This window comes from Mobula birostris, chromosome 5 (assembly GCF_030028105.1).
Source record: "Mobula birostris isolate sMobBir1 chromosome 5, sMobBir1.hap1, whole genome shotgun sequence".
Lineage (NCBI taxonomy): Eukaryota > Metazoa > Chordata > Chondrichthyes > Myliobatiformes > Myliobatidae > Mobula > Mobula birostris.
Window position 1 is genome coordinate 194,498,905 of NC_092374.1, and position 26,036 is coordinate 194,524,940.

The 26,036-nt window shown below is 44.6% G+C and overlaps 2 protein-coding genes across 2 annotated transcripts in view; one reads left to right on the plus strand and one right to left on the minus strand.

Annotated features, from left to right (window-relative positions):
• The window catches only part of LOC140198195 (apolipoprotein M-like), a 29,644-nt gene extending 15,260 nt beyond the window's left edge, over positions 1-14,384 (plus strand). The window contains exons 2-6 of the mRNA XM_072259222.1: positions 3,165-3,313; positions 5,908-5,978; positions 6,710-6,820; positions 7,874-7,972; positions 8,913-14,384. Of these exons, the coding sequence (XP_072115323.1) occupies positions 3,165-3,313; positions 5,908-5,978; positions 6,710-6,820; positions 7,874-7,972; positions 8,913-8,932 (450 nt within the window). The 3' untranslated portion in view covers positions 8,933-14,384. The remainder of the gene's footprint in view (positions 1-3,164; positions 3,314-5,907; positions 5,979-6,709; positions 6,821-7,873; positions 7,973-8,912) is intronic.
• Positions 14,385-20,419: 6,035 nt separating this feature from the next.
• The window catches only part of ddx39b (DEAD (Asp-Glu-Ala-Asp) box polypeptide 39B), a 52,196-nt gene continuing 46,579 nt past the window's right edge, over positions 20,420-26,036 (minus strand). The window contains exon 11 of the mRNA XM_072259224.1: positions 20,420-20,805. Coding sequence (XP_072115325.1) covers positions 20,789-20,805 — 17 coding nt within the window. The 3' untranslated portion in view covers positions 20,420-20,788. The remainder of the gene's footprint in view (positions 20,806-26,036) is intronic.

Genomic DNA, 26,036 nt, shown 5'->3' on the forward strand with positions numbered 1-26,036 from the left:
AAATCACCTCTGCACCCTCTCTAAATCTTCCATAACCTTCCTACAATGACTCAGTTGACTTCACTCTCAAGAATGCAGGTACGGCACCTACAAGCAAACAAAGCCACATCATCATAGATGAAAGAGAGAAAGGAGGAGAGGACTCATAGCCAGACTAAAATGATTAGAATGAAACTTCATCTACACAGTATCAATGTACCGTTGCTGGAGAACAAGATTGAGGATCTAAGGGCAAGATTGTTGTATTGGAGGGAAATGAGAAATTGATGCGTTCTGTGTTTCATGGAGACATGGCTATCTCAAGACACGCCAGATTCAGTGATCAGACCCAAGGGCTTCTCGATGCTGATTCAGAGAAGGTAAAAGGTGGTCTGTGTTTCACGATGAACTCTTTGTGGTGTTCATATGCAGCAGTCTTGTCACTTTTTCATGTTTAAGTGCTGACCATTCTACTTACCAAGAGTGTTCCCCTTCGTGATACTGAACACAATTTACATACCACCAAAGGCCAATGTTAAACAGACACTTGAGGTAATGAGTGCTACCATCAGCATACAGCCTATCCTAACACCTTGTATGCATTTAAATAAGCAAGAGGAATAATTTCTTTCCATAAAAAGTCCATAATTTTGTTACTAATTCAATAATCAATGATAATATCAGTTCAAAATTACCATGGCATGCAAGACAATTTTTAGAAGACTTTCACTAATTTTGGCAAATGTTCTCAAAATGGTTCACCAGTCCTGGTTTTGTATTGAGTACAAGATTTAGAAAGCCATAAAGATACTCCCTTCAAGACTGAAATGAGGAGACATTTCTTCACCCAGAGAGTGGTGAACTTTTACATTTCTCTCCCCATACAGCGGTTCACTGAGTTCATCCATAACTGATGCCACTATCTTTCTGGCTGTTGGAGGCAGCACAGGGACACAGTCAGTGGCTGCTCCACAGATCCAGAGACCTGGTTTCGATCCTGAACGCTGGCGCTGCCTGTGTAGCGTTTGCATGTTCTCCTTGTGACCATCTGGTTTTCCTTCCACATCACAAGGATGTGTGGGCATGTAGTTGTGGTAACTGGTGTTGTGTAAATTGCCACCAGTACAAAAGTGAGCAGAACATAGAACAGTGCAGCTCAGGAACCGGCCATTTGGCCCACTATGTCTGTACTGAACACGATGCCAATTTAAACTGAACGGCCTCTTATGAAAATTTTTAAAAATGAATACTGGAAATTTTAAACAAACTTATAGCACAGTAGAGTATCCCTTAATACAACCGATATCACTTATTTTTTATTCAGTACAATGAAGGGTAGGAAACACATTTGGAGGCCTTCTTGCAAACCCAGGTCTTTGAAAAGCAGCATTGTTTAAGTCTTTTCAATTGGTTCAATGGGAACAAGTTTGTGATATAACAATCAAGTGATTTGAACTGGAGAAATAAAACACTTCAGAGCTCTGAAATTTGGTGGAAGTGGCCATTAGATGAATTATGTACTTGTAGGTTTCAGCCTGTATGTCTCAAACTTTTAAGTGTCTATATGTCACTGTATACTACACTGAGGCAGGCATTTACAGTAACATAAAGAAAAATAGAGAATTTATGGAAAAACTATACATAAAGACTGACAAACAGCCACTGTGCAAATTACAATAAATAAATGATATAGGGAACATGAGTTGCAGAGCTTTGAGAGTGAGTCTGTAGGTTGTGGAATCAGTTCAGAGCTGAGGCGAGTCAAGTCATCCACGCTGGTTCAGGAGCCTGACAGTTGTGGGGTAATAACTGTTCCTGATCCTGGTGTTGTGGGACCTAAGGGTTCTGTAACTCCTGTCCAGCGGTAGTAGTAAGAAGAGATCAAAGCCTGGATGGTGGGGGGGGGGGGTCTTTGATAACGGATGCAGTCCTGAAGACTCACACTCAACGTTTCAGGAACAACTTCTTCCCTTCTGCCATTAGATTTCTTAATGGATAATGAACCTATGAACACAATTTCACTGTTTTATTCCTCTCCTTTTGCATTATTTATTTCATTTATACATAAATTAAGTTAGCAGTTACATAAGTTATAAAGTTAGAAACATTTTTAACTTAAATATACTGATTGTAATTTATAGTTATTACAATGTACTGCTACCGCAAAACAACAAATTTCCTAACATATACCAGTGAAATTAAACCTGATTCTGATTCTCCTTGTCAATCTGCTCTGTGTGGGGACCTGCTTTGGCTCCTGGACATTGGTGTTCCCATACCAGGCCATGATGCAACCATTTAAGATGCTCTCCCGACGCATCTATAGACGTTTGCATACCGTAGGTTTGAGCTTCTCAGAAATGCACAACCAGCTTTCGATTGACAGCATCCTAAATGGAAGTAGATGGGTGACCTTCAGACTTCTCACTGTCCATCCAGCTCAGGCATCTAGTGAACCTGTTGCTGCTCCAATTACTGCAACAAGAAGCTCTTTATGAACACAGTGGGGAAGGTGTGACATGTCTGCCTTCATTAGGTGGGGCATTGAGTACAAGAGCTGGGCAGCCAATGATAAAGCTGAGTTGGGTGGTGGTGAGACTGCTGCTGGAATATTGGGTGCAGTTCCGGTCACCATATCACAGGAAGGATAGGATTAAGGGTGCAGAAAAGATTCACAAGGGATTGGATGGCTCAAGCAGAGACTGAATAGAATGGGACTGTTTTCTGTGGAGTGAAGGAGGCTGAAAGGTGACTTTTCTAGAGATATATTTAAGATCATGAGGGGTCAGTCTTTACCCCAGGCTAGGGAACCCTGTAACCAGAGAGCATAGGCTTAATGTGAGAGGGGAAGGTTTAACGGGGACCTAAGAGGTAGGTTTTTCCATCCAGAGTGTGGTATATATAGAGGAGTTGCTAGAGGAGCTGGTGGAGATTAGTGCAATTAGAATTGGGACAGGTACATGGATAGGAAGGTTTGGTGGGATATGGGACAATATAGACAAATGGAACCAGCTCAGGGCGAGACCCTGGTCGGCATGGACAAGCTGGGCTACAGGGCCTGTTAATGTGCTGTATGGCTCTGTGAGTCAAGCACTTGGTTAGCAGGGGAGAGCTAGTTGCATGGGGTGCTGGGTGAGGCTGTTCCACATCCAGTCACTGATGCCATCCTTCTCCTCCTCCTGCAGTACTCCGGCAAGTGGTACTTCATTATGATAGCTGCGGATTCCGACAGTTCACTGCTGAAATTCGGGGCGATGGACAGCGCCGTCTTCCTCCTCACGCCCATGAAAGCCGAAGGGAAGCTTCTACTGCAGGGAGAGTTCCGCCTTAGCAAGTTCGTTCCTCACCAAGTGCATCAGCTTGAACCCTAACCCCCTCCAACCTTCCAATGGAGCTGAAGGAGGGTCTCTATGTGTGACGTATCATCTCATGTCCATTAGTTCAAGTATAAATTGCATGAAACCCTCAGTCTATAACTGATTTCTGAGGATCCACTGTTCTGTAGAAACACCTCTTAAGTGCAGAATTAGATTCCAGCCTGTAACTCACCTGCAAGGATTCATTATTCTATAGATAACCACCCTGAACCTCAGATTATATTCCAGCCTGTAACCTACTCCCAAACCCACAGATAAAGGGGTTCTGTTGTAGTCTGGCAGACTGACCCCTACCTTGCTGAGGCTACGTAATAACTCTCAGACACCTCCTCTTACTTACCCCAGTAAGGAGCACCAGGCCATCGACTCCCACACCAGCACCGACCTTATTAACTCTGAGGATCTCCCATTCACTACAACCAACCTTACCCTGCACCTCCTAACAAAGTTCCACAAACCTGCCTGTCCAGGCAGACCCATTGTTTCTGCTTGTTCCTGTCCCACCAAACTTACATCTGCATATTTTGACTATGTTTTATCACTCCCTCCCCCACCGTTTCAGTCCCTTCCTACCTACATCTGTGACACTTCACACGCTCTTGATCTTTTCAATGATTTTGAGTTCCCCGGCCCCGACTGTCTCATTTTCACTTTGGATGACCGGTCCCTATACAGCTTCATCCCCATCAGGAAGGTCTCCGCTTCTTTCTGGACAACAGACACCACGACTCTCTTCAATCTGGCAGAACTGGTCCTCACTCTCAATGATTTCTCCTTCGACTCCGCCCACTTCCTTCAAACAAAAGGTGTAGCCACGGACACTCGTGTGTCCCAGCTACATCTGCCTTTTTGTCGACCACGTGGAATACTCTATGTTCCAACCCTATACTGGTATCACTCCCCAACTTTTCCTACGCAACATTAATGACTGTATTGGTGCTGCTTCCTGCACCCATGCTGAGCTCATCAACTTCAACAACTTTGCCTCCAACTTCCACCCTGCTCTCAAATTTACCTGGTCCATTTCCAACACCTCCCTCCCCCTTCTTAATCCCTCTGTCTCTATCTCTGAAGACAATTTATCTACTGATGTCTTCTATAAATCCATTGCTTCTCACAGCTGCCTGGACTATCCCTCTGTCACTTGGAGAAGTGCCAACCCCTTCTCTCAATACCTCCATCTCCACCACATTTGCTCACAGAGTGAGGCTGTCATCCTTCTTCAAAGAAAGGGGCTTCCCTTCCTCCACCATCAAAACAGCCACACAAGCATCTCTTGTATTTTGCGCATGCCTGCCCTCACCCCAACAGACATAGGGTTCCTCTTGTTCTCATCTACCACCCCAGAAGCCTCCATGTCCAGCACATAATTCTCTGTAACTTCCACCATCTTCAACGGGATCCTACACCAAGCATACCTTTTCTTCCCCACCCCTCCACTTTCCACAAGGATCATTCCTCACATGACTCACTTGACCGCTCATCCCTCCCTACTGATCTCTCTCCTGGTACTTATCCTTGCCAGCAAGACAAGTGCTACACCTCCTCCCTCACTACCATTCATGGCCCAATTCCATATCCCACTCCCAGAGATATATTATTCCATATAGGAAGCCCTTGAACCTCTGGATCAGATTCTAGCCTGTAACTCACCCCTGACTGTTCATTATTCAATATATAAACCACATGAACTACTGGACGAGAATCCAGCCTGTAACCCATTCCTGGGGATCCATTATTCTGTGTCGATGCCCCCAAATCCCAGATTAGATTCCCAGCCTGTAATTCAATTCTGGATATTTATTACTCAACATGTGAACCCCCAGAACCAGCTGATTAGCTTCCAGTGTGCAATTCACCCCTTGGTAACTGAGATTCCACATGAGAACCCACCCAATCCTTCCATGATTTGAGTTAAGATGGTCTACTTTGAGTAATTTGGCTTGGGGTGTGACCTGGTTTCAGTGGGTGCAGTCAGGGTGGGGCAAGTCTGAGTGGGTGCGGTCAGGGTGGGGATGGGTCTGAATGGGTGCAGCTGGGGTGGGTGCAGTCAGGTTTGAGTGCGTGCATTTGGGGTGTGAACAGGTTTGAGTTGGTGCAGTCAGGATGGGGAGAGGTTTGAGTGGGTGTGACCTGGTTGAGTGGGTGGGGTTGGAATGGGGACAGGTTCAAGTGGGTGTGGTAGGAGTGAGGACAGGTCTGAGTGCCTGCAGTTGAGGTTGATGTGGTCTGAATGGGGAGAGGTTTGACTGGGTGCCATAGGTGTGGGGATAGGTCTGAGATGGTGTGGTCTGGGTGGGGAGAGGTTTGAGTTAGGTCGGGTTGTGGTGTGATCAGTTTACAGTGGGTGTGGTCAGGATAGGGATGGGTTTATGTGTGTGGGGTTGGGGGGGGTGGACAGTTTTTAGTGGGTGGAGTCTGGTTTTGCCCTGGGTTCAGTGACAGGGCTGGGAGTTGGTCTATATTCAGCTGAGGGGTTGGAGAGTCAGTGAGTCTTCAGCAGACCAGGTGAGATGGTTAACATACAACGTGTCACGTTCTTGTCCCACAGAACAACAAACTGCCTATTTCGCCAGTGGACCTATTACATCAGCAATCAGACACAGGAGATGATCCTCGAGGGTGAGCACACCAGCATGTAGTCTCCACTCAAAGGAGTGAAGTCATTGGACATGACCCTCAACGGGCAAAGCCAATCGCACGTTTGTTTGGATGGTGTTATCTAAAACAGCTACCTTGCAGTCTAGGGCTGACCCGTACCTGAAGTCATTCTGGGCTTTATTAACTTGTAATCCTTTCTGAGAAAAATGTCTGCCAATTCTATTTAAAACTCATGCTTATTAGCATGATCCCAGTAAGTCTTGTTCCACAGCATCTCCTGCAACTGGTTTTCAATTTGTCCTGGCACTTGCCAAAAGACAAAAATGACCTTCCCCCACCCATCAAAATCCCAGAAATACCATACATATAGTGGGGTAGTGGGTCACCCACTGTCCTCTCCCCCTCTGGGGTAGTGGGTCACCTACTGTCCTCTCCCCCTCTGGGACTGGGTGGGATAGTGGGTCACCCACTGTCCTCTCCCCCTCTGGGACCGGGTGGAGTAGTGGGTCACACACTATCCTCTCTCCCTCTGGGACCAGGTGTGGTAGTGGGTCACACACTGTCCTCTTCCCCCTCTGGGACTGGGTGTGGTAGTGGGTCACACACTGTCTTCTCCCCTCTGGGACCAGGTGGGGCAGTGCATCTCACATTGTTCTCTCCCCTCTGGGACTGGGTGGGGCAGTGAGTCCTGTCCCCCTCTAGGACCTATTGTTTACTGCTTACATTTTTTTTAATCTATCTCTCCATGGAAGGACGTCCTGAGCAGAGGACAGAGATCTTTGTGAAGGGTGGAGATGATTACATTATGCTGCTGGAGGTACAGGAAGAAGGGCTGGAAACCTTCAAGAGGCTGATGCTTTATGGTAAGCGAAGAAAGGAAGATGGTATAGCATATAAAACTATAGGTTTAAGGCAAAGGATTGGAGGTTTAGAGGGGATCTGAGGAAGTATTTCCTCAGCTAGAGAGTCTGACTGGAATTAGGAACGCACTGCTTGAGGAGGTGGGGGCAGCAGAGACTCTCACAAGCTTGAAGGTTTTGCGCGAGCACTTAATTTGCCAAGACAGACAGAAGTGACTTCAGACCTAGTCTGGTAAATGGGATTATTGTGGATGAGTCGGCATGGTGGGATTACGGGTCTTTTTTGTGCTGTGTGACAGAGGAAATAGCAGCATGGACTGGTTGGAATCCAAACCTGTCTGGGCGTTGAGAGAGCAGGAAACTGACGCTGACCTTGGAGGCTGGATCAGCCATAGTCTTATTGAATGGGAATCAGAGTTAATGGCCTGAGTGGCCATCTCCCGCTCCTTACATTTGACTTCTAGTCATACAAGGAAATTGGCCATTTCGCCCATCACATCCTCAACAACCAGTGGGCATCCATCTATACTAGTCCCGTGCTCCAGTGACCTTAAATTCCTACTGTACCCAAGTGTGCGTCTAAATGCTTCAGATATTGTGGATGTATCTGATTCCACCACCTACAGATGCCAATTGTAAAAAAAATCTTCACAGCATCTTAAAAGTTTCTTCCCCCAAGACAGTTATCTGATCAAACATTCTAGCTAGCACCTCCACACCTCTTCGCAACTATTACCCCAGTCAGTGAACTGCACTATAGACACTTCAAACCACGTTTATAAAGTTGATTACACTATAAACATAGATGCGCCAGAGAAAGCATCTATCCAGATGCATTACAACTACATGTCAACTGTTCTGTCCAAAATCCCAGGGAATTGCAGAGCTGTAGACCGACATAATCATAGGGAGGATGTTCAGACCCCAGATGTGCACATCACTGGAGGTCTGTTCTGGTGACGCTGTAGCACTAACCCCTGTGACGATCTGCTGCTCTTGACACTGGAATCCCCTGCTCTCTCTCAAACTTCTCCCTCTCTCCTCTTCCCAATTCAGGCAGGTCACCAACCCTGACCGATGGCCTGCGGCTGGACTTCGAGCACCGCGCCCACTGCATGAATCTGACATCAATTTTCGTGCTGAAGCAAGCCCAAGGTGAGTGGTGCTGGGTTCTTTAACCTCTCTGCCCCACAGTACTCCCTTTTCACTTTCTGTCCCTTGTCTCATCCCTTTAACTCCTCGGCTCTGCAGTCCTCCTGTCCCATTTCTGTTTTTCACTTCCCACCACTTTAAGAGACTGTTATAATAAATCACGGTGAAAGAGGCCACAACATCACAGCGGCACAACATATGAGCAACATTTGATGTCTCTGGGCTTGTACTCTATGGTATACAGAAGGTGTGGGTGGGGGATCTCATTGAACCCTACAGAATACTGAAAGGCTGGTATAGGGTGGACACGAAGAGGATGTTTTCATTCATAGGAGAGAATAGGAACTGACAGCACTGTCTTAGAATAAAGATTGCTAGATAGATACTTTATTGATTCCAAAGGAAATTACAGTGTCACAATAGCATTACAAGGGCACAGATATAAATATTAGAAGAGAAGTAGAAAGAATAAAAAAATAAGTTTCCACAAACCGTCTAACAGGAAGGGGTCATCACTTCCCTGGCTACAGGTTGACTCGTTGTAGAGCTTAATAGCCAAGGGTGAGAATGACCTCATATAGCGCTCTTTCAAGCAGTGCAGTTGTCTAAAGGGACATCCCTTTAGAACTGTGATGAGGAGGAATCTCCTAGGGTGGTGAATCTGTGGAATTCATTGCCACTGAGGGCAAGTCATTCGGTGTATTTAAGACAGAGATTGATAGATTCTTGACTTATATGGGGATTAAGGGTTACTGGCTAACAGCACCTTCCCCAGAAGGACTGCCGCAGTGGCAGTTCTCACCCTCAGCCTCCCGAGGGTGATTACTGATGGTACTAATGCCTAACCAGCTAACCATGCCCTATTAGTGAAATAATTTACAGTAGCAGAGCTTAATTCCTGTTTCTATTACATGGTAATGTTTATTTTTCCTTCTTTCTGCAGCACCTTGTGAGATTTCCTGAATTAGTTTTGAAACCTTCCACACCCTGTGCAACAACGCCACATGAGGACAATCCACAAATGTCTTCATCTGCCTTCGGTCCCTTGCGGAGTAATAGTTACAGCTATGCATTAGCAGTTCATGATTACCCTTGTTTGACCGGAATTTAGTTTTTATTAGAGAATAGCAAAATGAAAAACTCGAAACTGTCCTTCTGCCTATTTTGATCAGGGGGTTAATAGAATTGGAGAGGAAAAACCTTTTGGACCAAGACACAGAGGAGGTGGAGGAACTCAGTGGGTCAGGCAGCATCTATGATGGGAAATGGTCAGTCAACATTTCAGGTCAAGACCTTTTCCTCCAGCTCCTTTGTGAATTGCTCCAGATTTCCAGTATCTAGTCTCTTTTCTCTTATTTTTGTTTGGGATGAGATTGATTTCTTACTTCCACAGCACTACTATCCACCTGACAATAGGTGGCACTGCTGAGCACCTTTCAGCACATTGACCCCTCTGCACCACCTGCAGGTGAAATGAGGTAGAGATACAGGAATAGAGAAAATGGCTCCTCATCCCTCAATTGAGAAAGCCCTTGAACCTTGGGAACAAAAAGATTCAGATCAAATTCACTTTGTACGAGACTACTCACCTAGAGCTACATTAAAGACTCTGCACTATCCTTGAGATGAAGATTCATTTGTAAACTGTGTACAACTCAATGAGATTCTCTGGTAAAAGGGTATCCCTCCTATCTGTCTGGTAACCTGTGCTGCATTAATTCCAGGCTATGCAAATCTTCCCTTAGTTTTTAGAGACCAAAACTATTAAACAAGATCACAACAAAAGCACATGCAACCCTCAACAGGACTTCCTATTTCACCACTGTTTCCTAGCAATAACAGCCCAATCTCCTTCCTAATTGTATTTCTCATTTGTGCTCTTTGAATCAGGATACTAACCTCTCTCGCTCTACAAATTTTCGGTAGTTTCTGTTTAAAAATTTTTTTTCTCTTTTTAAATACTGAAATGAAGAACCTCACATTTTCTCAAAACCAAACTCCATCTGCCACCCTTTTGCCCACTTGCAAAAGATAGAACATTACAGCACAGTGAAGGCACGTCAGCCCACAATCTTCTGGCAATCTTATAACCTCACTAAGATTAAGCCAACCCTTCCCTCCTACGTAACCCTCTATTTTTCTTTCAGCTGTGTGCCTATCTGAGAGTCTCTAGAATGTCCTTAATGTATCTGCCTCTATCAGAATCAGAATTGGGTTTGTTATCACGACCCCTGGCAGGGCATTCCACATACCCAGCACTGTGTATAAAAAGAAAGTTAACTCTGACACCCATCATGCTTGCCTTGTATTAATCAATCGTACTACTTCTCAGACCCCCTACGGCCTCCTCATGACTCATGCTCCTACCAGCAAACTAGATTGTGACAATGTCTTTTCATTCAAGTTATTAACCATTATGCTATTATGCTAGGGCACCGAGTACAAGAGGTGGGCACTATATTAAAGCTGTACAAGGTGTTAGCATTTCCCAATGCAGCCTCCTCGACATGTGAGACTCATTGTGTTGATCCATGGCCTCCTCTTGTGTCAAGATGAGGCCACCCTCAGGGTGGAGGAGCAACACCTCTGGGTACCCTCTCCTCAATTCCCCATTCTGACCTTCTCACCTACCTATTACTTCCCCCTAGGTCCCCTCCCACTTCCCCTTTCCATCAGATTCTTTCTTCTCCACCCTTGACCTTTCCCACCCACCTGATTTCACCTACCACTTTGCAGCCAGCTTCTTTCTCCTCCCCCCACCTTCTAATTCAGGCATCTCACCCCTTCCCTCGCTGTACTGATGGAGGGTCTCGCCCCGAAACATCAGCTGTTTACTCTTTTCCATGGAGTTCCTCCAGCATTTTGTGTGTGTTGCTTTGGATTTCCAGCATCCGCAGATTTTCTCATGTTTAAGATGCTAGCAAGATGTGTGCAGCTCTGGTCATCATAATATAGGAAGGATGTGATTAAGCTAGAGAGGGTGCAGAAAAGATTCACAAGGATGTTGCAATAACATTAGTTATAAGTAGAGTTGTGACCATTTTCCTTGCAGTGGAGTTGACTGAGGGTGACTTTATAGTGGTTTATAAAATCCTGAGGGGCACAGTTAAGGATCATGGCTCCAATCCTTTTTTTTGGGATAGGGATTCTAAAACTAAGGGTCTAGGGGCATAGGTTTTAAAGTGAGAAGAGAATCATTTAAAAGGGGTCTGAGAGACAGAGCATGGTGGGTATGAGAGACAAGCGGTCAGAGGAATTGGTTGAACTAGCAACGTTTACAAATCATTTTGACACATACATGGATAGGAAAAGCATAGAGGGACATGGGCCAAACACAGTCATATCGGGTTAAATCAAGAAGGCACCTGAATTGGCATGGACGAGTTGGGTCTAAACATCTCTTTCCATGCTGTACAAGTCTGACTCTGATTAACTCATGAACTAGGGCTGATCATTACGGCACCCAATAGTAGCAGTCTGACTACTCAAAAAAAAAAAATTCAATTAAAAAAACACTTTACCTAACACTTTCTGTATGCTAATATGCAAACTCCACCATGCTTGCAGATGTTGGAAATCCAAAGCAACACACACTAAATGTCAGGCAGCATCCATGGAGCTGAATATACAGTTGACATTTTGGGCCAGAACCCTTAATCAGGACTGGAAAGCAAGGGGGAAGACACCAGAATAAAAAGGTGGGCAAGGGAGGGAGGACCAGCTAGAAGGTGATAGGTGAAGCCAGATGGCTGGGAAGGGTAAAGGGCTGGAGAAGGAGGAACCATTAGTTTCTGGAACAACCCTTAAGTACAATGTTAATAAAGGCCTTTTGAAAAATCCAGATACATTACGTCCAATGCCCTCTTTATCCACAGGCTAGTCAAATATACCAGATGTCAAAGGAGCAGAAAGGTATGATAGCAAGATGCATGGGAGGATGGTACAGCTATAGAGACAGACATAGAAACAAGATCTTTGGCCCACTGTGTCCATATCAACAATTTTGCCCACCTGTATAATATGACTTTCCTGCATTGAGGCTATAATCTTCTATGTCTTGCCTAATTAAGTGTCTAAATGTCTCTTAAACACAGTAACTGCACCAGATTTCATCTTCTTTAAAAGCCAGTTCAAGACTCTAAATAAAAACTTACCTCAGATCCCCTTTGAAACTCCTTCCTCCATCACCTTAAATCAATGCCCACTTGTTCTTGATTCTCCCCTAAGATTTGTTACATCTCCATTTGATGCATCCTTCACTACAGAGAAAACAAGCTCATCCTAACCAGTCTCTTCCCAAAACCAAAGACCTCTAATCCAGACATCATTGTGAATCTCCTCTGCATTCTCCAGTGCAACCACATCCTATTTTGAACTAATTAAACCATGTTAAATATTGTAACAGTAGACCATGTTAATAAATTCCCACAAACTTCCTTTGTTTGACAGTTCTGGTTAGTCTTCACCCACCTGCCCATAGTAGTAGTCATAGTCATACTTTATTGATCCCGGGGGAAATTGGTTTTCGTTACAGTTGCACCATAAATAATTAAATAGTAATAAAACCATAAATAGTTAAATAGTAATATGTAAATTATGCCAGGAAATAAGTCCAGGACCAGCCTATTGGCTCAGGGTGTCTGACCCTCCAAGGGAGGAGTTGTAAAGTTCAATGGCCACAGGCAGGAATGACTTCCTATGATGCTCTGTGTTGCATCTCAATGGAATGAGTCTCTGGCTGAATGTACTCCTGTGCCCAATATTATGTAGTGGATGGGAGACATTGTCCAAGATGGCATGCAACTTGGACAGCATCCTCTTTTCAGACACCACCGTCAGAGAGCCCAGCTCCATCCTCACAACATCACTGGCCTTACGAATGAGTTTGTTGATTCTGTTGGTGTCTGCTACCCTCAGCCTGTTGCCCCAGCACACAACAGCAAACATGATCGCACTGGCCACCACAGACTCGTAGAACATCCTCAGCATCATCTGGCAGATGTTAAAGGACCTCAGTCTCCTCAGGAAATAGAGACAGCTCTGACCCTTCTTGTAGACAGCCTCAGTGTTCTTTGACCAGTCCAGTTTATTGTCAATTCGTATCCCCAGGTATTTGTAATCCTCCACCAAATTGCCCTCTGATTCCCCTCCTCCTTCCCTTACTCCCAAGGTCCACTCTCCTCTCCTATTAGATTTTTTTTCTTCCTTAGACTTTTATCTTTTCCACCTATTGCCTCCCAGCTTCTTACTTCATCCCTCTTTCACCATCCACACACCTTCCTCCTCTCTTGGTTTCACTGATCACCTGCTGGTTTGTAGTCCTTCACCAACCCCCCCCCCCCCACCCCCACCACCACCTTCTTATTCTGGCTTCTTACTTACTTCAAAGTTCAAAGTAAAATTTATTACATGTCACCACATAAAACCCTGAGATTATTTTTTTCTGCAAGTATACTTAGCAAATCTATAGACAAGATCAATGGACAACAAACTACGCAAATACAAATATAAATAAATAGCAATAAATAACAAGATAAAGAGTCCTTAATGTGAGACCATTGGTTGTGGGAACACCAGAAGTAGAATGAGTGTTTATACCCTTTTGTTCAAGAGCCTGATGGTTGAGGGGTAGTAACTGTTCTTGAGCCTCATGGTGTGAGTCCTGAGGTTCTTGTACCTTCTACCTGATGGTAGCGGAGGAGAACAAGCACGACCTGGGCGATGAGGATCCTTGATGATGGATCCTTCTTTTCTCTGGCAAATTTCAAGTGGATGTGTTCAATGGTTGAGAGGGCTTTACCCATGAAGTACTGGGCCAAATCCACTATCTTTTGTAGGCCCTGGCGTCTAGGGCAGCAATGAGGGTCCTCCATCTTTGGTGGTGTTCAGGGCTTCCTTCAACATATCAGTATCTTCCTCTCGTCTTTCACTGCTCTCAGTCATGCAAGTCCTGGGTGGAGACTCAGGAATACCGTCACACTCAGATGTAGAAGATTTCTTCATTGCTGTTTCCGTAACAATTTTGTTTTACCAGTCAGGGTTGTTAGCCCTGAGCTGAACCCCCAAACCTAGAGGACCAGTGGACCACTCTTAGTCTGTCCTCTACCCTTTGACCTGTTTGGCATGGGTGACCCTAACAAGAACCAAAGAATAAAGCCCCTGACTCCAGCTAACATTACTCTCTGGGTCATTGAGGCATGCAAGCCTCCAAACCATGACAAGATTGTGGTCCTCTTAGAGGCTTCTGGCTTCTGCCCCCTTCCTCTACAGTCCTGACAAAAGGTCTCGGCCTGAAATTTTAACTGTTTATTCCCCTGCATAGATACTGCCTGACCTGCTGAGTTACTCCTGCATTTTGTGTGTGTTGCTGAAGTTAGTTTTATCTCTTACATTAAACAAAGTTTGGGAAACGGGATTTGTTTCAAGGTGTCGTTTACTGGTGCCCATTACTAACACAACAATCCAAGGATTTCCCAGAACTTCCTGGAATTACTAACAACTCTGAAACGGAGGCAAGTGGTTGAAGAAAGCAGGTGGTCAAACAAAAGACCTTTGCAGATAGTTAAAACCAAGAGTGAGAACTAGACAATGGAAAAGAGAAGTGACATGCCACTCTCAACAGCACACTGATTTAGAGGCTTGTTTTCATTGAGTTGGGCAGTGACGATGCACCTGATTTTTGAGGAGCTTAAGAGTCACAGAATCACAGTAACACAGCGGAGAAACAGGCCCTTCAGCCCAACTCATCCATGCTGCTGCATTTGGTCTATATCCGCCGCAAATCTTTCCCATCTATGTACCTGTCCAAATGTAGTTTAAATGTTGTGATTGTACCTGTGTCAACTACTTGCCCCGGTAATTTGTTCCACATATGCACCATATTCTGAAGTAGTTGTCCCTCTTAATAAAAAAATATATAAAATATCCTCCCGTGCCTCACTAGCAACTGACAACAGGTGGGAACCTTGCCGTTTCTTTAGCATTTGTCTGTTTTACAAGGTTGAGTTGCTAGCTCAACACTCAAACCAGCACAGATGGAAAGTGTGCAAAGAACCGGCCGATTCCAACCCTGGATCACTCACCCTGAAGTCCAGTACGGATGCCACTACACCACTGGCCCCTCGTCCCTTTTAAATCTGCCCCCTCTTACATTAAACCTATGCCCTCCGGTTTCCTTTCCCTGCAGAAAAGGAACTGTGTGCATTCATCCCATCTATGTCCCTCATGATCTTCTACAGAGTATCAGTCTCCAACACTCCAAGGAATAAAGTCCTATCCTGCCCACTTCCACTAATAACAGGCTCTCTCGACCTGGCAACATTCGAGTACTGTACCTCCTAAAACACTTTCCAGATTCAGAAGGAGGCAGTCAGGCATAAGGAATCAGAGCAGGAGTAATCCACACGCCTCCCTTTTAAATCATTTGCTTTGTCATCCTTTCAAAGCAAACAAACCCACATTTGCTCACATTAGCCTATGCCAGTCACCTAACCCATCTACGAGGGATGATTGATAAGTTCGTGGCCTAAGGTAGAAGGAATCAATTTTAGAAAACCTAGCACATTTATTTTTCCTACATTTACACACTTAGTCCAGCGGTCGCGGAGCATACGGATCCCTTCTTTGTGGAAGTCGGTGTCTTGGACCTCTAGAAAGTGGTCCACAGCAGGGGTGATTGATAACTTCATGGCCTAAGGTAGAACGAAATGAGTTATTAACTTCAAACTTTCCGCATTTTCACTCAAAGAGTTGAACTGCATGCGCATGTAACGAAAGTGGAACGAAAGTCATCTCCTTCTACCTTAAGCTACGAACTTATCAATCATCCCTGCTATGGACCAGCTGGAAGTCCAAGACGCTCTCGTTACACGCACGTGCAGTTCAACTCTGAGTGATAATGCAGAAAGTTTGAAGTTAATAACTGATGTCCTTCTACCTTAGGCCATGAACTTATCAATCACCCCTGCTGTGGACCACTTCTACAAAGAAGGGCTCCGTATGCTCCACGACTGCTGGACTAAGTGTGTACGTGTAGGAGGGGACTATGTTGAAAAATAGATGTGCTAGGTTTTCTAAAATTGACTTCTTCTACCTTAGGTCACGAACTTATCAATCACCCCTCGTATATCTCTTGACAAGCACCTGTGCCCACCACACAACAGATGAACCTGCCCTATCTGCATTATGTGACACAATGTGGCTGCAGTACACTCAGCCCCTCCATCAAAGTTATTAATTTAGTTTGTAAGTTGTTATTGCACCCCACCCCCCAAACTAATGACTGTGAGTCTGAAGATGAACCACTGGTCCCAGCTCTGTAGGTTACAGCACAGGAATGGACCCTTTAGCCCCCCCCATGTCTGTCCTTTACCCCCTCCACCTACCACCTCCCAGCTTCTCCACTCCCCCACATCTGCTCTCACCTATCACCTGCCAGGTTGTACTCCTTCCCCTCCATTCAACTTCTTATTCTGGCTTCCAAGATCTCATAAAGGGTATCAGCCCAGAACAGCGACTCTTTGTTCCCCTCCACAGATCCTGCCTGACATTTCAAGTTCTTGTGTGTGTTGCCATGGAGATTTGAATTTCGATTCCCCATAAATGTGTGGGAATACTCACATTTTACTAATTCAGGAAGAAAATATAACATTAAATGTTTGCTCAATTATTTTGATTCAAATGAGGAGCTCCCCGTTGTCTTTTAGTTGTTGTTCTGCTGATTCCCCAAGAGTACAGAATTCATAGAGAAAGATTTCCTAGGAATACTGGGGAAAAACTCAGGTCCAGGAACAAGAGTGCACATTCATCAGCTAGTCTAATCGTTCTCCAGGGTGTTAATCTAATAAATGTGCAAAAATAACCCAACAGGTGGAATATATACATTTTCCCCTTGCAGTTAGCAACCTCAAAGGCTCCAAATCTGCGGTGTGGGGAAAGGGAATGGTAAAGTTTGCATGGGTGCTAATTTTTTGATGATACAGAGGTAATTCAGTGAGAAGGCTCTCAGAGAAGTGCACATTGTGGCACTAAGGTTTTTTTTTCCTTCCAAGTGTGAACGAGCAGGGTATTCATTCTCTATCAGGTTTGGACGTCCAGTGCCGTAAATGAGTAATGAACCGCGTCGGGACAGAGTAATCTGCAATAATCTCTCATATCACTCCAATCGTGACCATTACAAATGTGTGAAACATCAGGGGAGGTAGTCAAAACCTTAACCAGTGGGCACCACCAGGGATAACATGGCTCCAGTTACACTGAATGCACAGGTGCCATTGTATGCATTAAAAAAAAGGTAGTGAATAAAGTTCTCTTCATCTGCCCTGGGGTACATGGAACATAATATCATGCTGACATTGACAACTTCTATTATCCAGCTTCTTTAGCAACTATGTTGCAACCAAGGTACTTTATGGAAAGTGAATCTGAAACCAGCTCAATGGGTGAAAGCAACAGACACAAAATGCTGGAGGAAATCAGCAGGCCAGGCAACATCTATGGAGAAGGGTAAATAGTCCATATTTCGGGTCCAAGTTCTTCACCATGACTCCTGATGAAGGGTCTCAGCCCGAAAGTTCGACTCTGCACTTTTCCATTATGCTGCCTGAGCTACTGAGTTCCTCCAGCATTGTTGTGTGTTTGTTCTGGATTTCCAGCAGATTTTCTTGTGTCAGTGGGAGAAAGCAGAGTTTACAGAGGATGAGAATTGAACGTGAAGTGGCAAGGACAGGGCAGCATGGTGGCGCAGTGGTAAGAGCCCCCGCCCCACAGCATAAGAGATCAGGGTCCAATCCTAACCTCCATCACTGTCTCTGTCGAGTTTGCAGTCCACCTCTGAATACTCCGGTTTCCTCCCAGATCCCAAAGGCATCTGGTTGGTCGGTTAATTGTTAATTGGCCACTGTAAAGAAAATCCAGATGAGTGGTAGAATCTGGGGGGTGGGATAAGAGTTGGTGACAACATGGGTGGAATGAAAAATAAATGGGATTAACATAGGATTAATGTAAACAGATGGACCTAATGGCCTGTTTCTGCACTTTCCATCTGACAACAAGATAGCAGCCCTGTCTTTGTTTTGGACAAAGCAGAGAATGGCAGGTCAAAAGGAATTTCAGTGACTTGAGGTTAACATGCAGGGGGACTCCATAGGACTCTGTACTTGTCCCACTGCCATAGACGGGCTGTCCGATCAATGAGGAGGTTTAACCTGGAGACGGATGTATTATCGACAATGCAAGAAAAATCAAAGGAATTAACTATCAATAACATACAAAGACGAACGTATACCTCTGACTTAAGTGAGGATGTTTGTCCTATGACTCCTGAAGAAGGGTTTTGGCCTGAAATGTCGAGTGTTCACTTCCATGGATGCTGCCCGGCCTGCTGAATTCCTCCAGCATTTTGAATGTGTGTGTTGCTTTGGACTTCCAGCTTTTGCTGTTTTATTGTGTTGATGTTCATCCTTGGTGGCTAAACAGCAAGTAGGACAAGTAAGGTCACAGGTCAGACACCTTTTCTGTCGCTCAACTCCTGTCAACCTACCACTCTGTGTTCTCTGCAGGACAGGGTGGGCAACATTACAGGCTGTATTGACTTCAGGATTTATCAGGGGCTGGAGAAATGTAGTAGTGGTTAGTTTGGGACAGTTTCCTTCAGAACAAATCAGACGTTTATTAAGATGGACAAAATGGAGACAGGCCTTGACACATTGAACATGGAGGACCTACAGAAGCCAATAACCAGGGTGTATTGATGGACAAAAGGGCAGCACAGCGAGCACCAGAGAGCCTCACATCCCCAGAGAACTGGTTTGATCCTCACCTTGGGTACAGCTCTGGTGGAGTTTGCACCTCCTTCCTGTGTCCACGTTAGTTGCCAATGACTGCCCCCCACCCGGGCTCCACTTTCTTCTAACATCCCAGTGATATTCCGACATCTAGGTGTCAGAATTGATGGAAATTGATTTACTGAGATACAGTGCGGAGTAGGCCCATGCTGACCAGCAACCCTAGCCTAATCACAGCACATTTTACAATGACCAATTAACCTCCAATTAACTGGGCCGTGAGAGGAAACCTTGGAGAAAATCCACGCAGTCACGGAGAGAACGTACAAACTCCTTACAGGCAACAGCGGGAATTGAACCTATGTCACTGGTACCGCAATGCATTGTGCTAACCACTATGCTACCGTGCTGCTCCACATGGGATCTGTGTAAATGGATGGTTAATGGCTGATGTGTACTCAAAGGTCATGTTTCCATGTCATGGTACTCTTATGCCTCGGTAAGGATGGGATCTGAAGGCAAATGTGCACCCTTCAAAACTAGACCTGGTGAAAATCTGCAGATGCTGGAAATCCAAGCAACACACACAAAATGCTGGAGGAACTCAGCAGGCCGGGCAGCATCTATGGTCAAAAGTACAGTCGATGTTTCGAGTCGAGACCCCTCCGCAAGACTGGAGAAAAAAAGATTGAGGTTGCATCCTCTGAAACAATTTGTCAAAGGCCATCTTCTCCTTCCCAAAGTGCCAGAATTGCTCAGAGTCCTAGAGACATACAACTGGCAAACAGGTCTTTCAGCCCATGCCAATTATCATCTGTTAACATTAATCCTACATTTTTACTCTCCCCCACACCCCCAATCAGCTACCCTCAGAATCCATCCCTCACCCACAACACTAGGGGCAATTTACACCAGTCAACTTATCTGCACATCATTGGGATGTGGGAGTAAACTGGAGCACCCGCTGCCACAAGGAGAACGTGTAACCATCTCACCCATAGCGTTCAAGTCAGGACTGAACACCAGTCTCTACACACTGCGGCACTGTGGAGTTTCTTTTTACGGGTTTGTGGAATTCTCAACTCCAGAGGTGGAGCCATTGAATCCAATCGAAATGGAGGTGGATCTTTGTATTATGAGGGAGCTGAGGGTAATCTTGAGACCAAGATCAGACTACTAACCAGGATCTTATTAAATATCTAAACAAGATTGTGTTTCTGATGCCTTGGGAATCTCTCGAACACATAACAGACGATAATTTACCATGGCGGTGTCTGAATTAGGTCCGGCGACTCATACCTGTCTTTGCTGCTCCAGAGTTTACAGGTAATGCCTCTCCTCTGCTCTTCAGGTGCAAAAATCATGCAGGGATCATAAATAGGCACTGCGTTCAATCTTTTCAGAGTCAAATTGACTTAGCATCACCTTGTTGTTTGGCCTTGGCTGTTACTGGGTCCATCTGGCCTCAAGTAAGGCTGGGTATGAAATGGGAGCATTTATAAAAACACTAGCCAGGGCGTTGGGACTTGTCCCTCATGAGGATGGGAACAAGGGTCCGGAGCTGTCTGCAAAACCTGACTGGCTTCTCAGTCCTTGTGCAGAGAGTGGTCATCCAGTGGAAACCTCAGCAAAAGCCTTCAGGAGAGGGCATGGAGGGGTCAGAAAGATGATGAACAACACAAGCTCCTGGTACCAAGGATTTTTTTCTCTTTAATTGTTATCACTGGAACACATTTTCTACTCAAATACCCGGCGCCAGGTGGGGATAATGTAGTGTATATGCCACTCAAAATCTCCATGCAAACACAGTTCACCACAAATAAAGGAAGGTGGGAAAATAATTCTAAAAATAGTCTATGAAACTATACGGAATTATGTCACTTGTCAAGTGCAGCTAAACACATGGTATTTACATTCATCCATTTCCATTGTCAATGCTGGTGAACGCACATCAATGTAAAATGGTGTGGTCCGCAGTGTCAGACTTGGCGATCTTCAACCCATGGTGATAAAAGCGGGATGTGTGGTCTCACATCTATCTGCTCTGCTCAACTGCAAGAGAAGAGAGGGGAATGGGGAGTGAAAAACAGTTAAAGTGGGGCTAACTGTTAAAAATATTCTATACCTGCATATTCACCATTTTGGCTAGCAACCTGGGCTATTCCAAAGCACCTGATGAAGCTTCAAGCTTAAACCTTTATCTACAGTTTGATTTCTTTTGCACACTGGTTGTTTCTCAAGCTTTATGTATGATTTCTTGTAAAATTCTATTGTACTTTTTCCTATAAATGCCTGCAAGAATATCAAGGTAGTATGTGACCTTGAACTTTGAACTTAAAATGTTGGACATACTCAGCTGGTCAGGCAGCACTGATGAAAGGACAAACAGTTAATCGGAATCAGGTTTATCATCACTCCCTTATGGTGAGAAATTTGTTGTTTTGTAGCAACAGTACAGTGCAAGACAAAAGAAAAGTTACCACAAGTTAGTGATACTTGGTTGCTGGAGGGACAGACTGGCTACGCAATGTTCTGGGTTTCTGTTGTCTTATACGTGATAGAGTTGGAGGGGGCAGCATTACCAGTCAGGGAAAATATTAAGGCAGTGTTTAGTCAGGACAGACTGCAGAGCTTGTCTAGTGAGGCTTTTTGGGTAGAACTGAGGAATAAGAAAGGTAACACCACGTTAATGGGATTATATTACAGACCATGGGATTTAAAGAAGCAAGTCTGTAGAGAGATCACAGACTGTTGCAAGAAACACAAGGCTGTGATGTTATCTGATCTTAATTTTCCACATATTGGCTGGGGATGGGAAGATTTTTGTTAAATGCATTCACGCAAATTTCCTTAATCAGTATATAGAAGGCCCAATTAGAGAGAGTGTGATACTAGATCTCCTGTTAGGGAGTGAGACAGGGCAGTTGACAGAAGTTTGTGTAGGGTAACACGTGGAACATCTAGTGATCAGAATGCCATTAGTTTCAAGGTAATTATGAAACAGGATAGGTCTGGTCCTCGGGTTGAAATTCTAAATTGGAGAAAGGCTAATTATGATGATAGCAGAAAGGATCTGGCAAGTATGGATGGGGACAGGTTGTTTTCCGGCAAAGGTGTACTTGGTAAGTGGGAGGCCTTCAAAAATAAAATTTTGAGAGTACAGAATTTGTATGTTCCTGTCAGAATAAAAGGCAAAGATAACAGCTTTAAGGGAATCTTCTTCTTTGAAAGATATTGAAGCCCTGGTTAAGAAAAAGGACGTGCATAGCAGATACAGGCAGACAGGAACAAATGAGGTATTAAAGGAGTGCAACAGAACACTTAAGAAAGAAATTAGGAGGGTTAAAAGAATATATGAGGTTGCCCAAGGGCTTCCTCAGATATATTAAGTGTAAAAGGATAGCAAGGGACAAAATCGGTCATCTGGAAGATCAGAGTGGTAATCTATGCACGGAGCCGAAAGAGATTGGGCAGATCATAAATTGAATTTTGCAACTGTATTTACTTGGAAGACAGACACAGTGGCAATGCAGCAGCAAGGTCATAGAGGTTACAGAGGAGGAGGTGTGTGCTGTCTTGAAGCAGGTTAGGGCGAATAAATCCCCAGGACCTGATAATGTGTTCCCTTGTACCCTGTGGGAGGCTAGAGCAGAAATTGCAGGGGGTGTAGCAGAGATATTTAAAACATCCTTGCCACGTGTGAGGTGAACGAGGATTGGAGGACAGCTAATGTCATTCCGCTGTTTAAGAAAGGCTCTGAAAATAAGCCTGGAAATTATAGGCCAGAGAGCCTGACATCAGTAGTGGGAAAGTGTTTGGATAGATAGGTACTGGTTAGGGATAATCAACATGGCTTTCCGTGTGGTAAGATGTGTCTAACCAGTCTTATAGAGGAAGTTACCAGGAAAGCTGACGAAGACAAGGCACTGGATGTTGTCTACATGGACACTAGTAAGGCATTTGACAAGGTCCCGTATGGGAAGTTGGTCAAGGATGTTTAGTCACTCGACATTCAAGGTGAAATAGTACACTGGATTAGACTTTGGCTTTGTGCGAGAAGCCAGAGAGTGGTTGTAGATGGTTGCCTCTTTGACTGGAGGCCTGTGACTAATGGTGTGCCACAGGGACCAATGCTGAGTCAGTTATTGTTTGACATTTATATCAACGAGCTGGATGATGTGGTAAACTGGTCAGCATAATTGCGGATGACACCAAGATTGGGGATACAGTGAACAGCAGGGAAGGCCATCAAAGCTTGGAGCAGGATCTGGACCAGCTGGTGAAATGGGCTGAAAAATGGCAGATGGAATTTAATGCAGAGAAGTGTGAGGTATCGAGAGGACAAACCAGGGTAGGTCTTATGTGGTGAGTGGTAGAACAAAGGGATCTGGGAATACAGATCCATAATTCCTTGAAAGTAGTGTTACAGGTAGATAGGGTCATAAAGAAAGTTTTTGGCACATCGATCTACATAAATCAAAGTACAGAGTACAGGAGTTGGGATGTTATTTTGAAATTGTTAAGACATATGTGAGGCCTAATTTGGAGTATTGTATCCAGTTTTGGTCACCTACCTACAGGAAAGATGTACAGTAAATAAGATAGAAAGAGTGAAGAGAAGGTTTACAAGGATGTTGCCAGGACTTGAGGACCTGAGTTATAGGAAAAGGTTGAATAGATCAGGACTTTGTTCCCTAGAATATAGAAGGTTGAGGGGAGATTTGACAAGAGGTGCACAGAATTATAAGGAGTAAAGAAAGGATAAATGCAAGCAGGCTTTTTCCACTGAGTTTGGGTGAGACTTGAACCAGAGGTCATGGGTTAAAGGAGAAAAGGTAAAAATTTTAAGGGTAATGTTTTGGGGAACTTCTTCACTCAGAGGGCGGTGAGTGTATGGAACAAGCTGCCAGTGGATGTGGGGTAGATTTCTACATTTAAGAGAAATTTGGATAGATAATGGATGGGAAGGGTGCGGAGGGCTGCGGTCTAGGTGCAGGTTGATGGGACTAGGCAGATTAATGGTTTGGCACACACTCAAAAAGCCAAAGGATCTGTCTCTGTGCTGTAGTGTTCTGAGTCTTACAATAATAAATGAAATAAATCGTGAGAAGATGGAATACAGGTAGTATTCGTGGGCTCATGGACCATTCAGAAATTTGATGAAGGAGAGAAAGAAGTTGTTCCTAAAACATTGGGTCTTTAGACTCCTACATCTCCTCTCTGATTGTAGTAACGAAAAGAGAGCAAGTCCCAGGTGGTGAGGGTTTGAGACCCATCAGACCTTGGGCTGATTGCCAGTACAATATTTCCATGAAGATGCTGAGATATTTTCAGTCCAAGACAGATGTCCGGACTGTTGAGAAGTCCAAGAATATGGGGAAACTGCAAAAATCAGATGTCTTTAATTACAGAGCAAGATTCAGATTCATTGATCACGTGTACATTGAAACAGACAGTTTGTGTTAACAAGAAACACAACGGATGTGGGGCTGAATCTTACTCTTACATCTTGCCAAAAGGTGCATTACATAAAATTCTCTCAGAACAAAAGACAGACGCAATAATAATCTAATTTTGCAAATCGTAATAGTTAAAAGGTAATTGGACTGGGAAAGAGACTTTGTATGAGAAATATCATCTGCACTGACCTGGAAAATGACTTGCAAAGCACATACTGGGATGGATGCAATAAGATGAAGCTGGCTTAGTGCAAAAAGGAGACAGGAATGAAAAGAATAAGCAAAAGTATTCAACAAGCTGGGGACATTTTCCCTGGAGAGGAGGCCAAGGAGTGAACTTATTGAGCTTTATAACATTATGAATGGCGTAAAGAGATGCAGTCTTTTTCCCCATAGTAGGAGATTCTAAACTAAAGAGCAAAGGTTTAAGGAGAGGTCTAAGATGCTTAAAAGAGATCAGGGGAAGATTTGTTTCCCCCCCACTGGTGGGTGGTTGGAACCTGGAACATTCTCTCTGACAGTTGGTGGAAGCAGTGGAAACAACACTGTCTTATCTAACCACTTCATAATTTTATGTTTCTATTAGATTCCTTTTCATTCTTCTGAATCCCAGCAAGTATAGTCATAGGCGACGCAATCTCTCCTCATAGGCTAATCCCCTCATCCCTGGAATCAACCTGGTGAACCTCCTCTGCACTGCCTTCAAAGCCAGTATATCTTCCCCAAGTAAGGAGTCCAGAACTGCACGCAGTACTCCAGGTGCAGCCTCATCAGTACTCTGTACAGTTGCAGCATAACCTTCCTGCTCTTAAGTTCAATCCGGTCAGCAATAAAGGCCAACATTCCATTTGCCTTCTTGCTAACCAGCTGCACCTGCAAACCAACTTTTCGTAATTCATGCACAAGCACTCCCATGTCCCTCTGCATAACAGTACACTGCAGTCTTTCACAATTTAAATAATATACTGGCCTTCTATTTTTCCTTCCAAAGTGGAAGACCTTGTATTTACCAATGTCTTAATCCACCTGAGAACCTTAAGGTTGTTACACCCAGGGGTGGTAATGGGGATATGCTCCTACTACCTTTTAAATGTTCCCAGTGACGTGCATCTCAAATAGCTTCTGAAAACAAGGCCTTCACACCTGGCTTAGCTTCTAGGCCTGCCGGAACTGTTTCAACCGATAGGGGAAGGGCAAAGGCGGATTACTGGCACCTTAAAACCAGTCGCTTTCGGCAGATGGGGCTTGACAGCCATGGTTGGCAGCTCATCTAGGAAAACAAAACTCTGATCTCAAACATCCACTGCCTTGCAGCTAGACCCACTCATGGGGAAAGCTTTGGGAATAAACACTGAGGGAAAAATCTGGAGCTGGAGTCCCTAAGGCAGACCTACATTGAGTTCAATGCTCACTGGCAACTCCTGCGATGCCACTGGTGCTGAACTGTATCAGTCTCTGGCATTCCTATGGGTACAGCAACTGTGTGGAGGGGGAGCATGCTAATGGGCAACAGCTTGTTCTCCATATCGTACTGCCCTGGCTTGTGTATCACGTAGGCAGCTAGGATGCAACATCCATGGAGGCATCGATATGAGAATCCGTCAGGCAGACCCTTACCCACTCGCTTGACCTATCTAAGTCTCTCTGCAGACTCTTCATCCTCTGTGCAATTTGTTTTCCCACTCAATTTAGTGTCATCAGCAGACAGATACGTTACACTCAGTGCCCTCTTCCAAATCGATAATGTACATTGTGAACCATTGCAGCTCCAGCACTGACCCCTACACCACCGATAGCCAACAGAGGAACACCCGTTATCCCAAC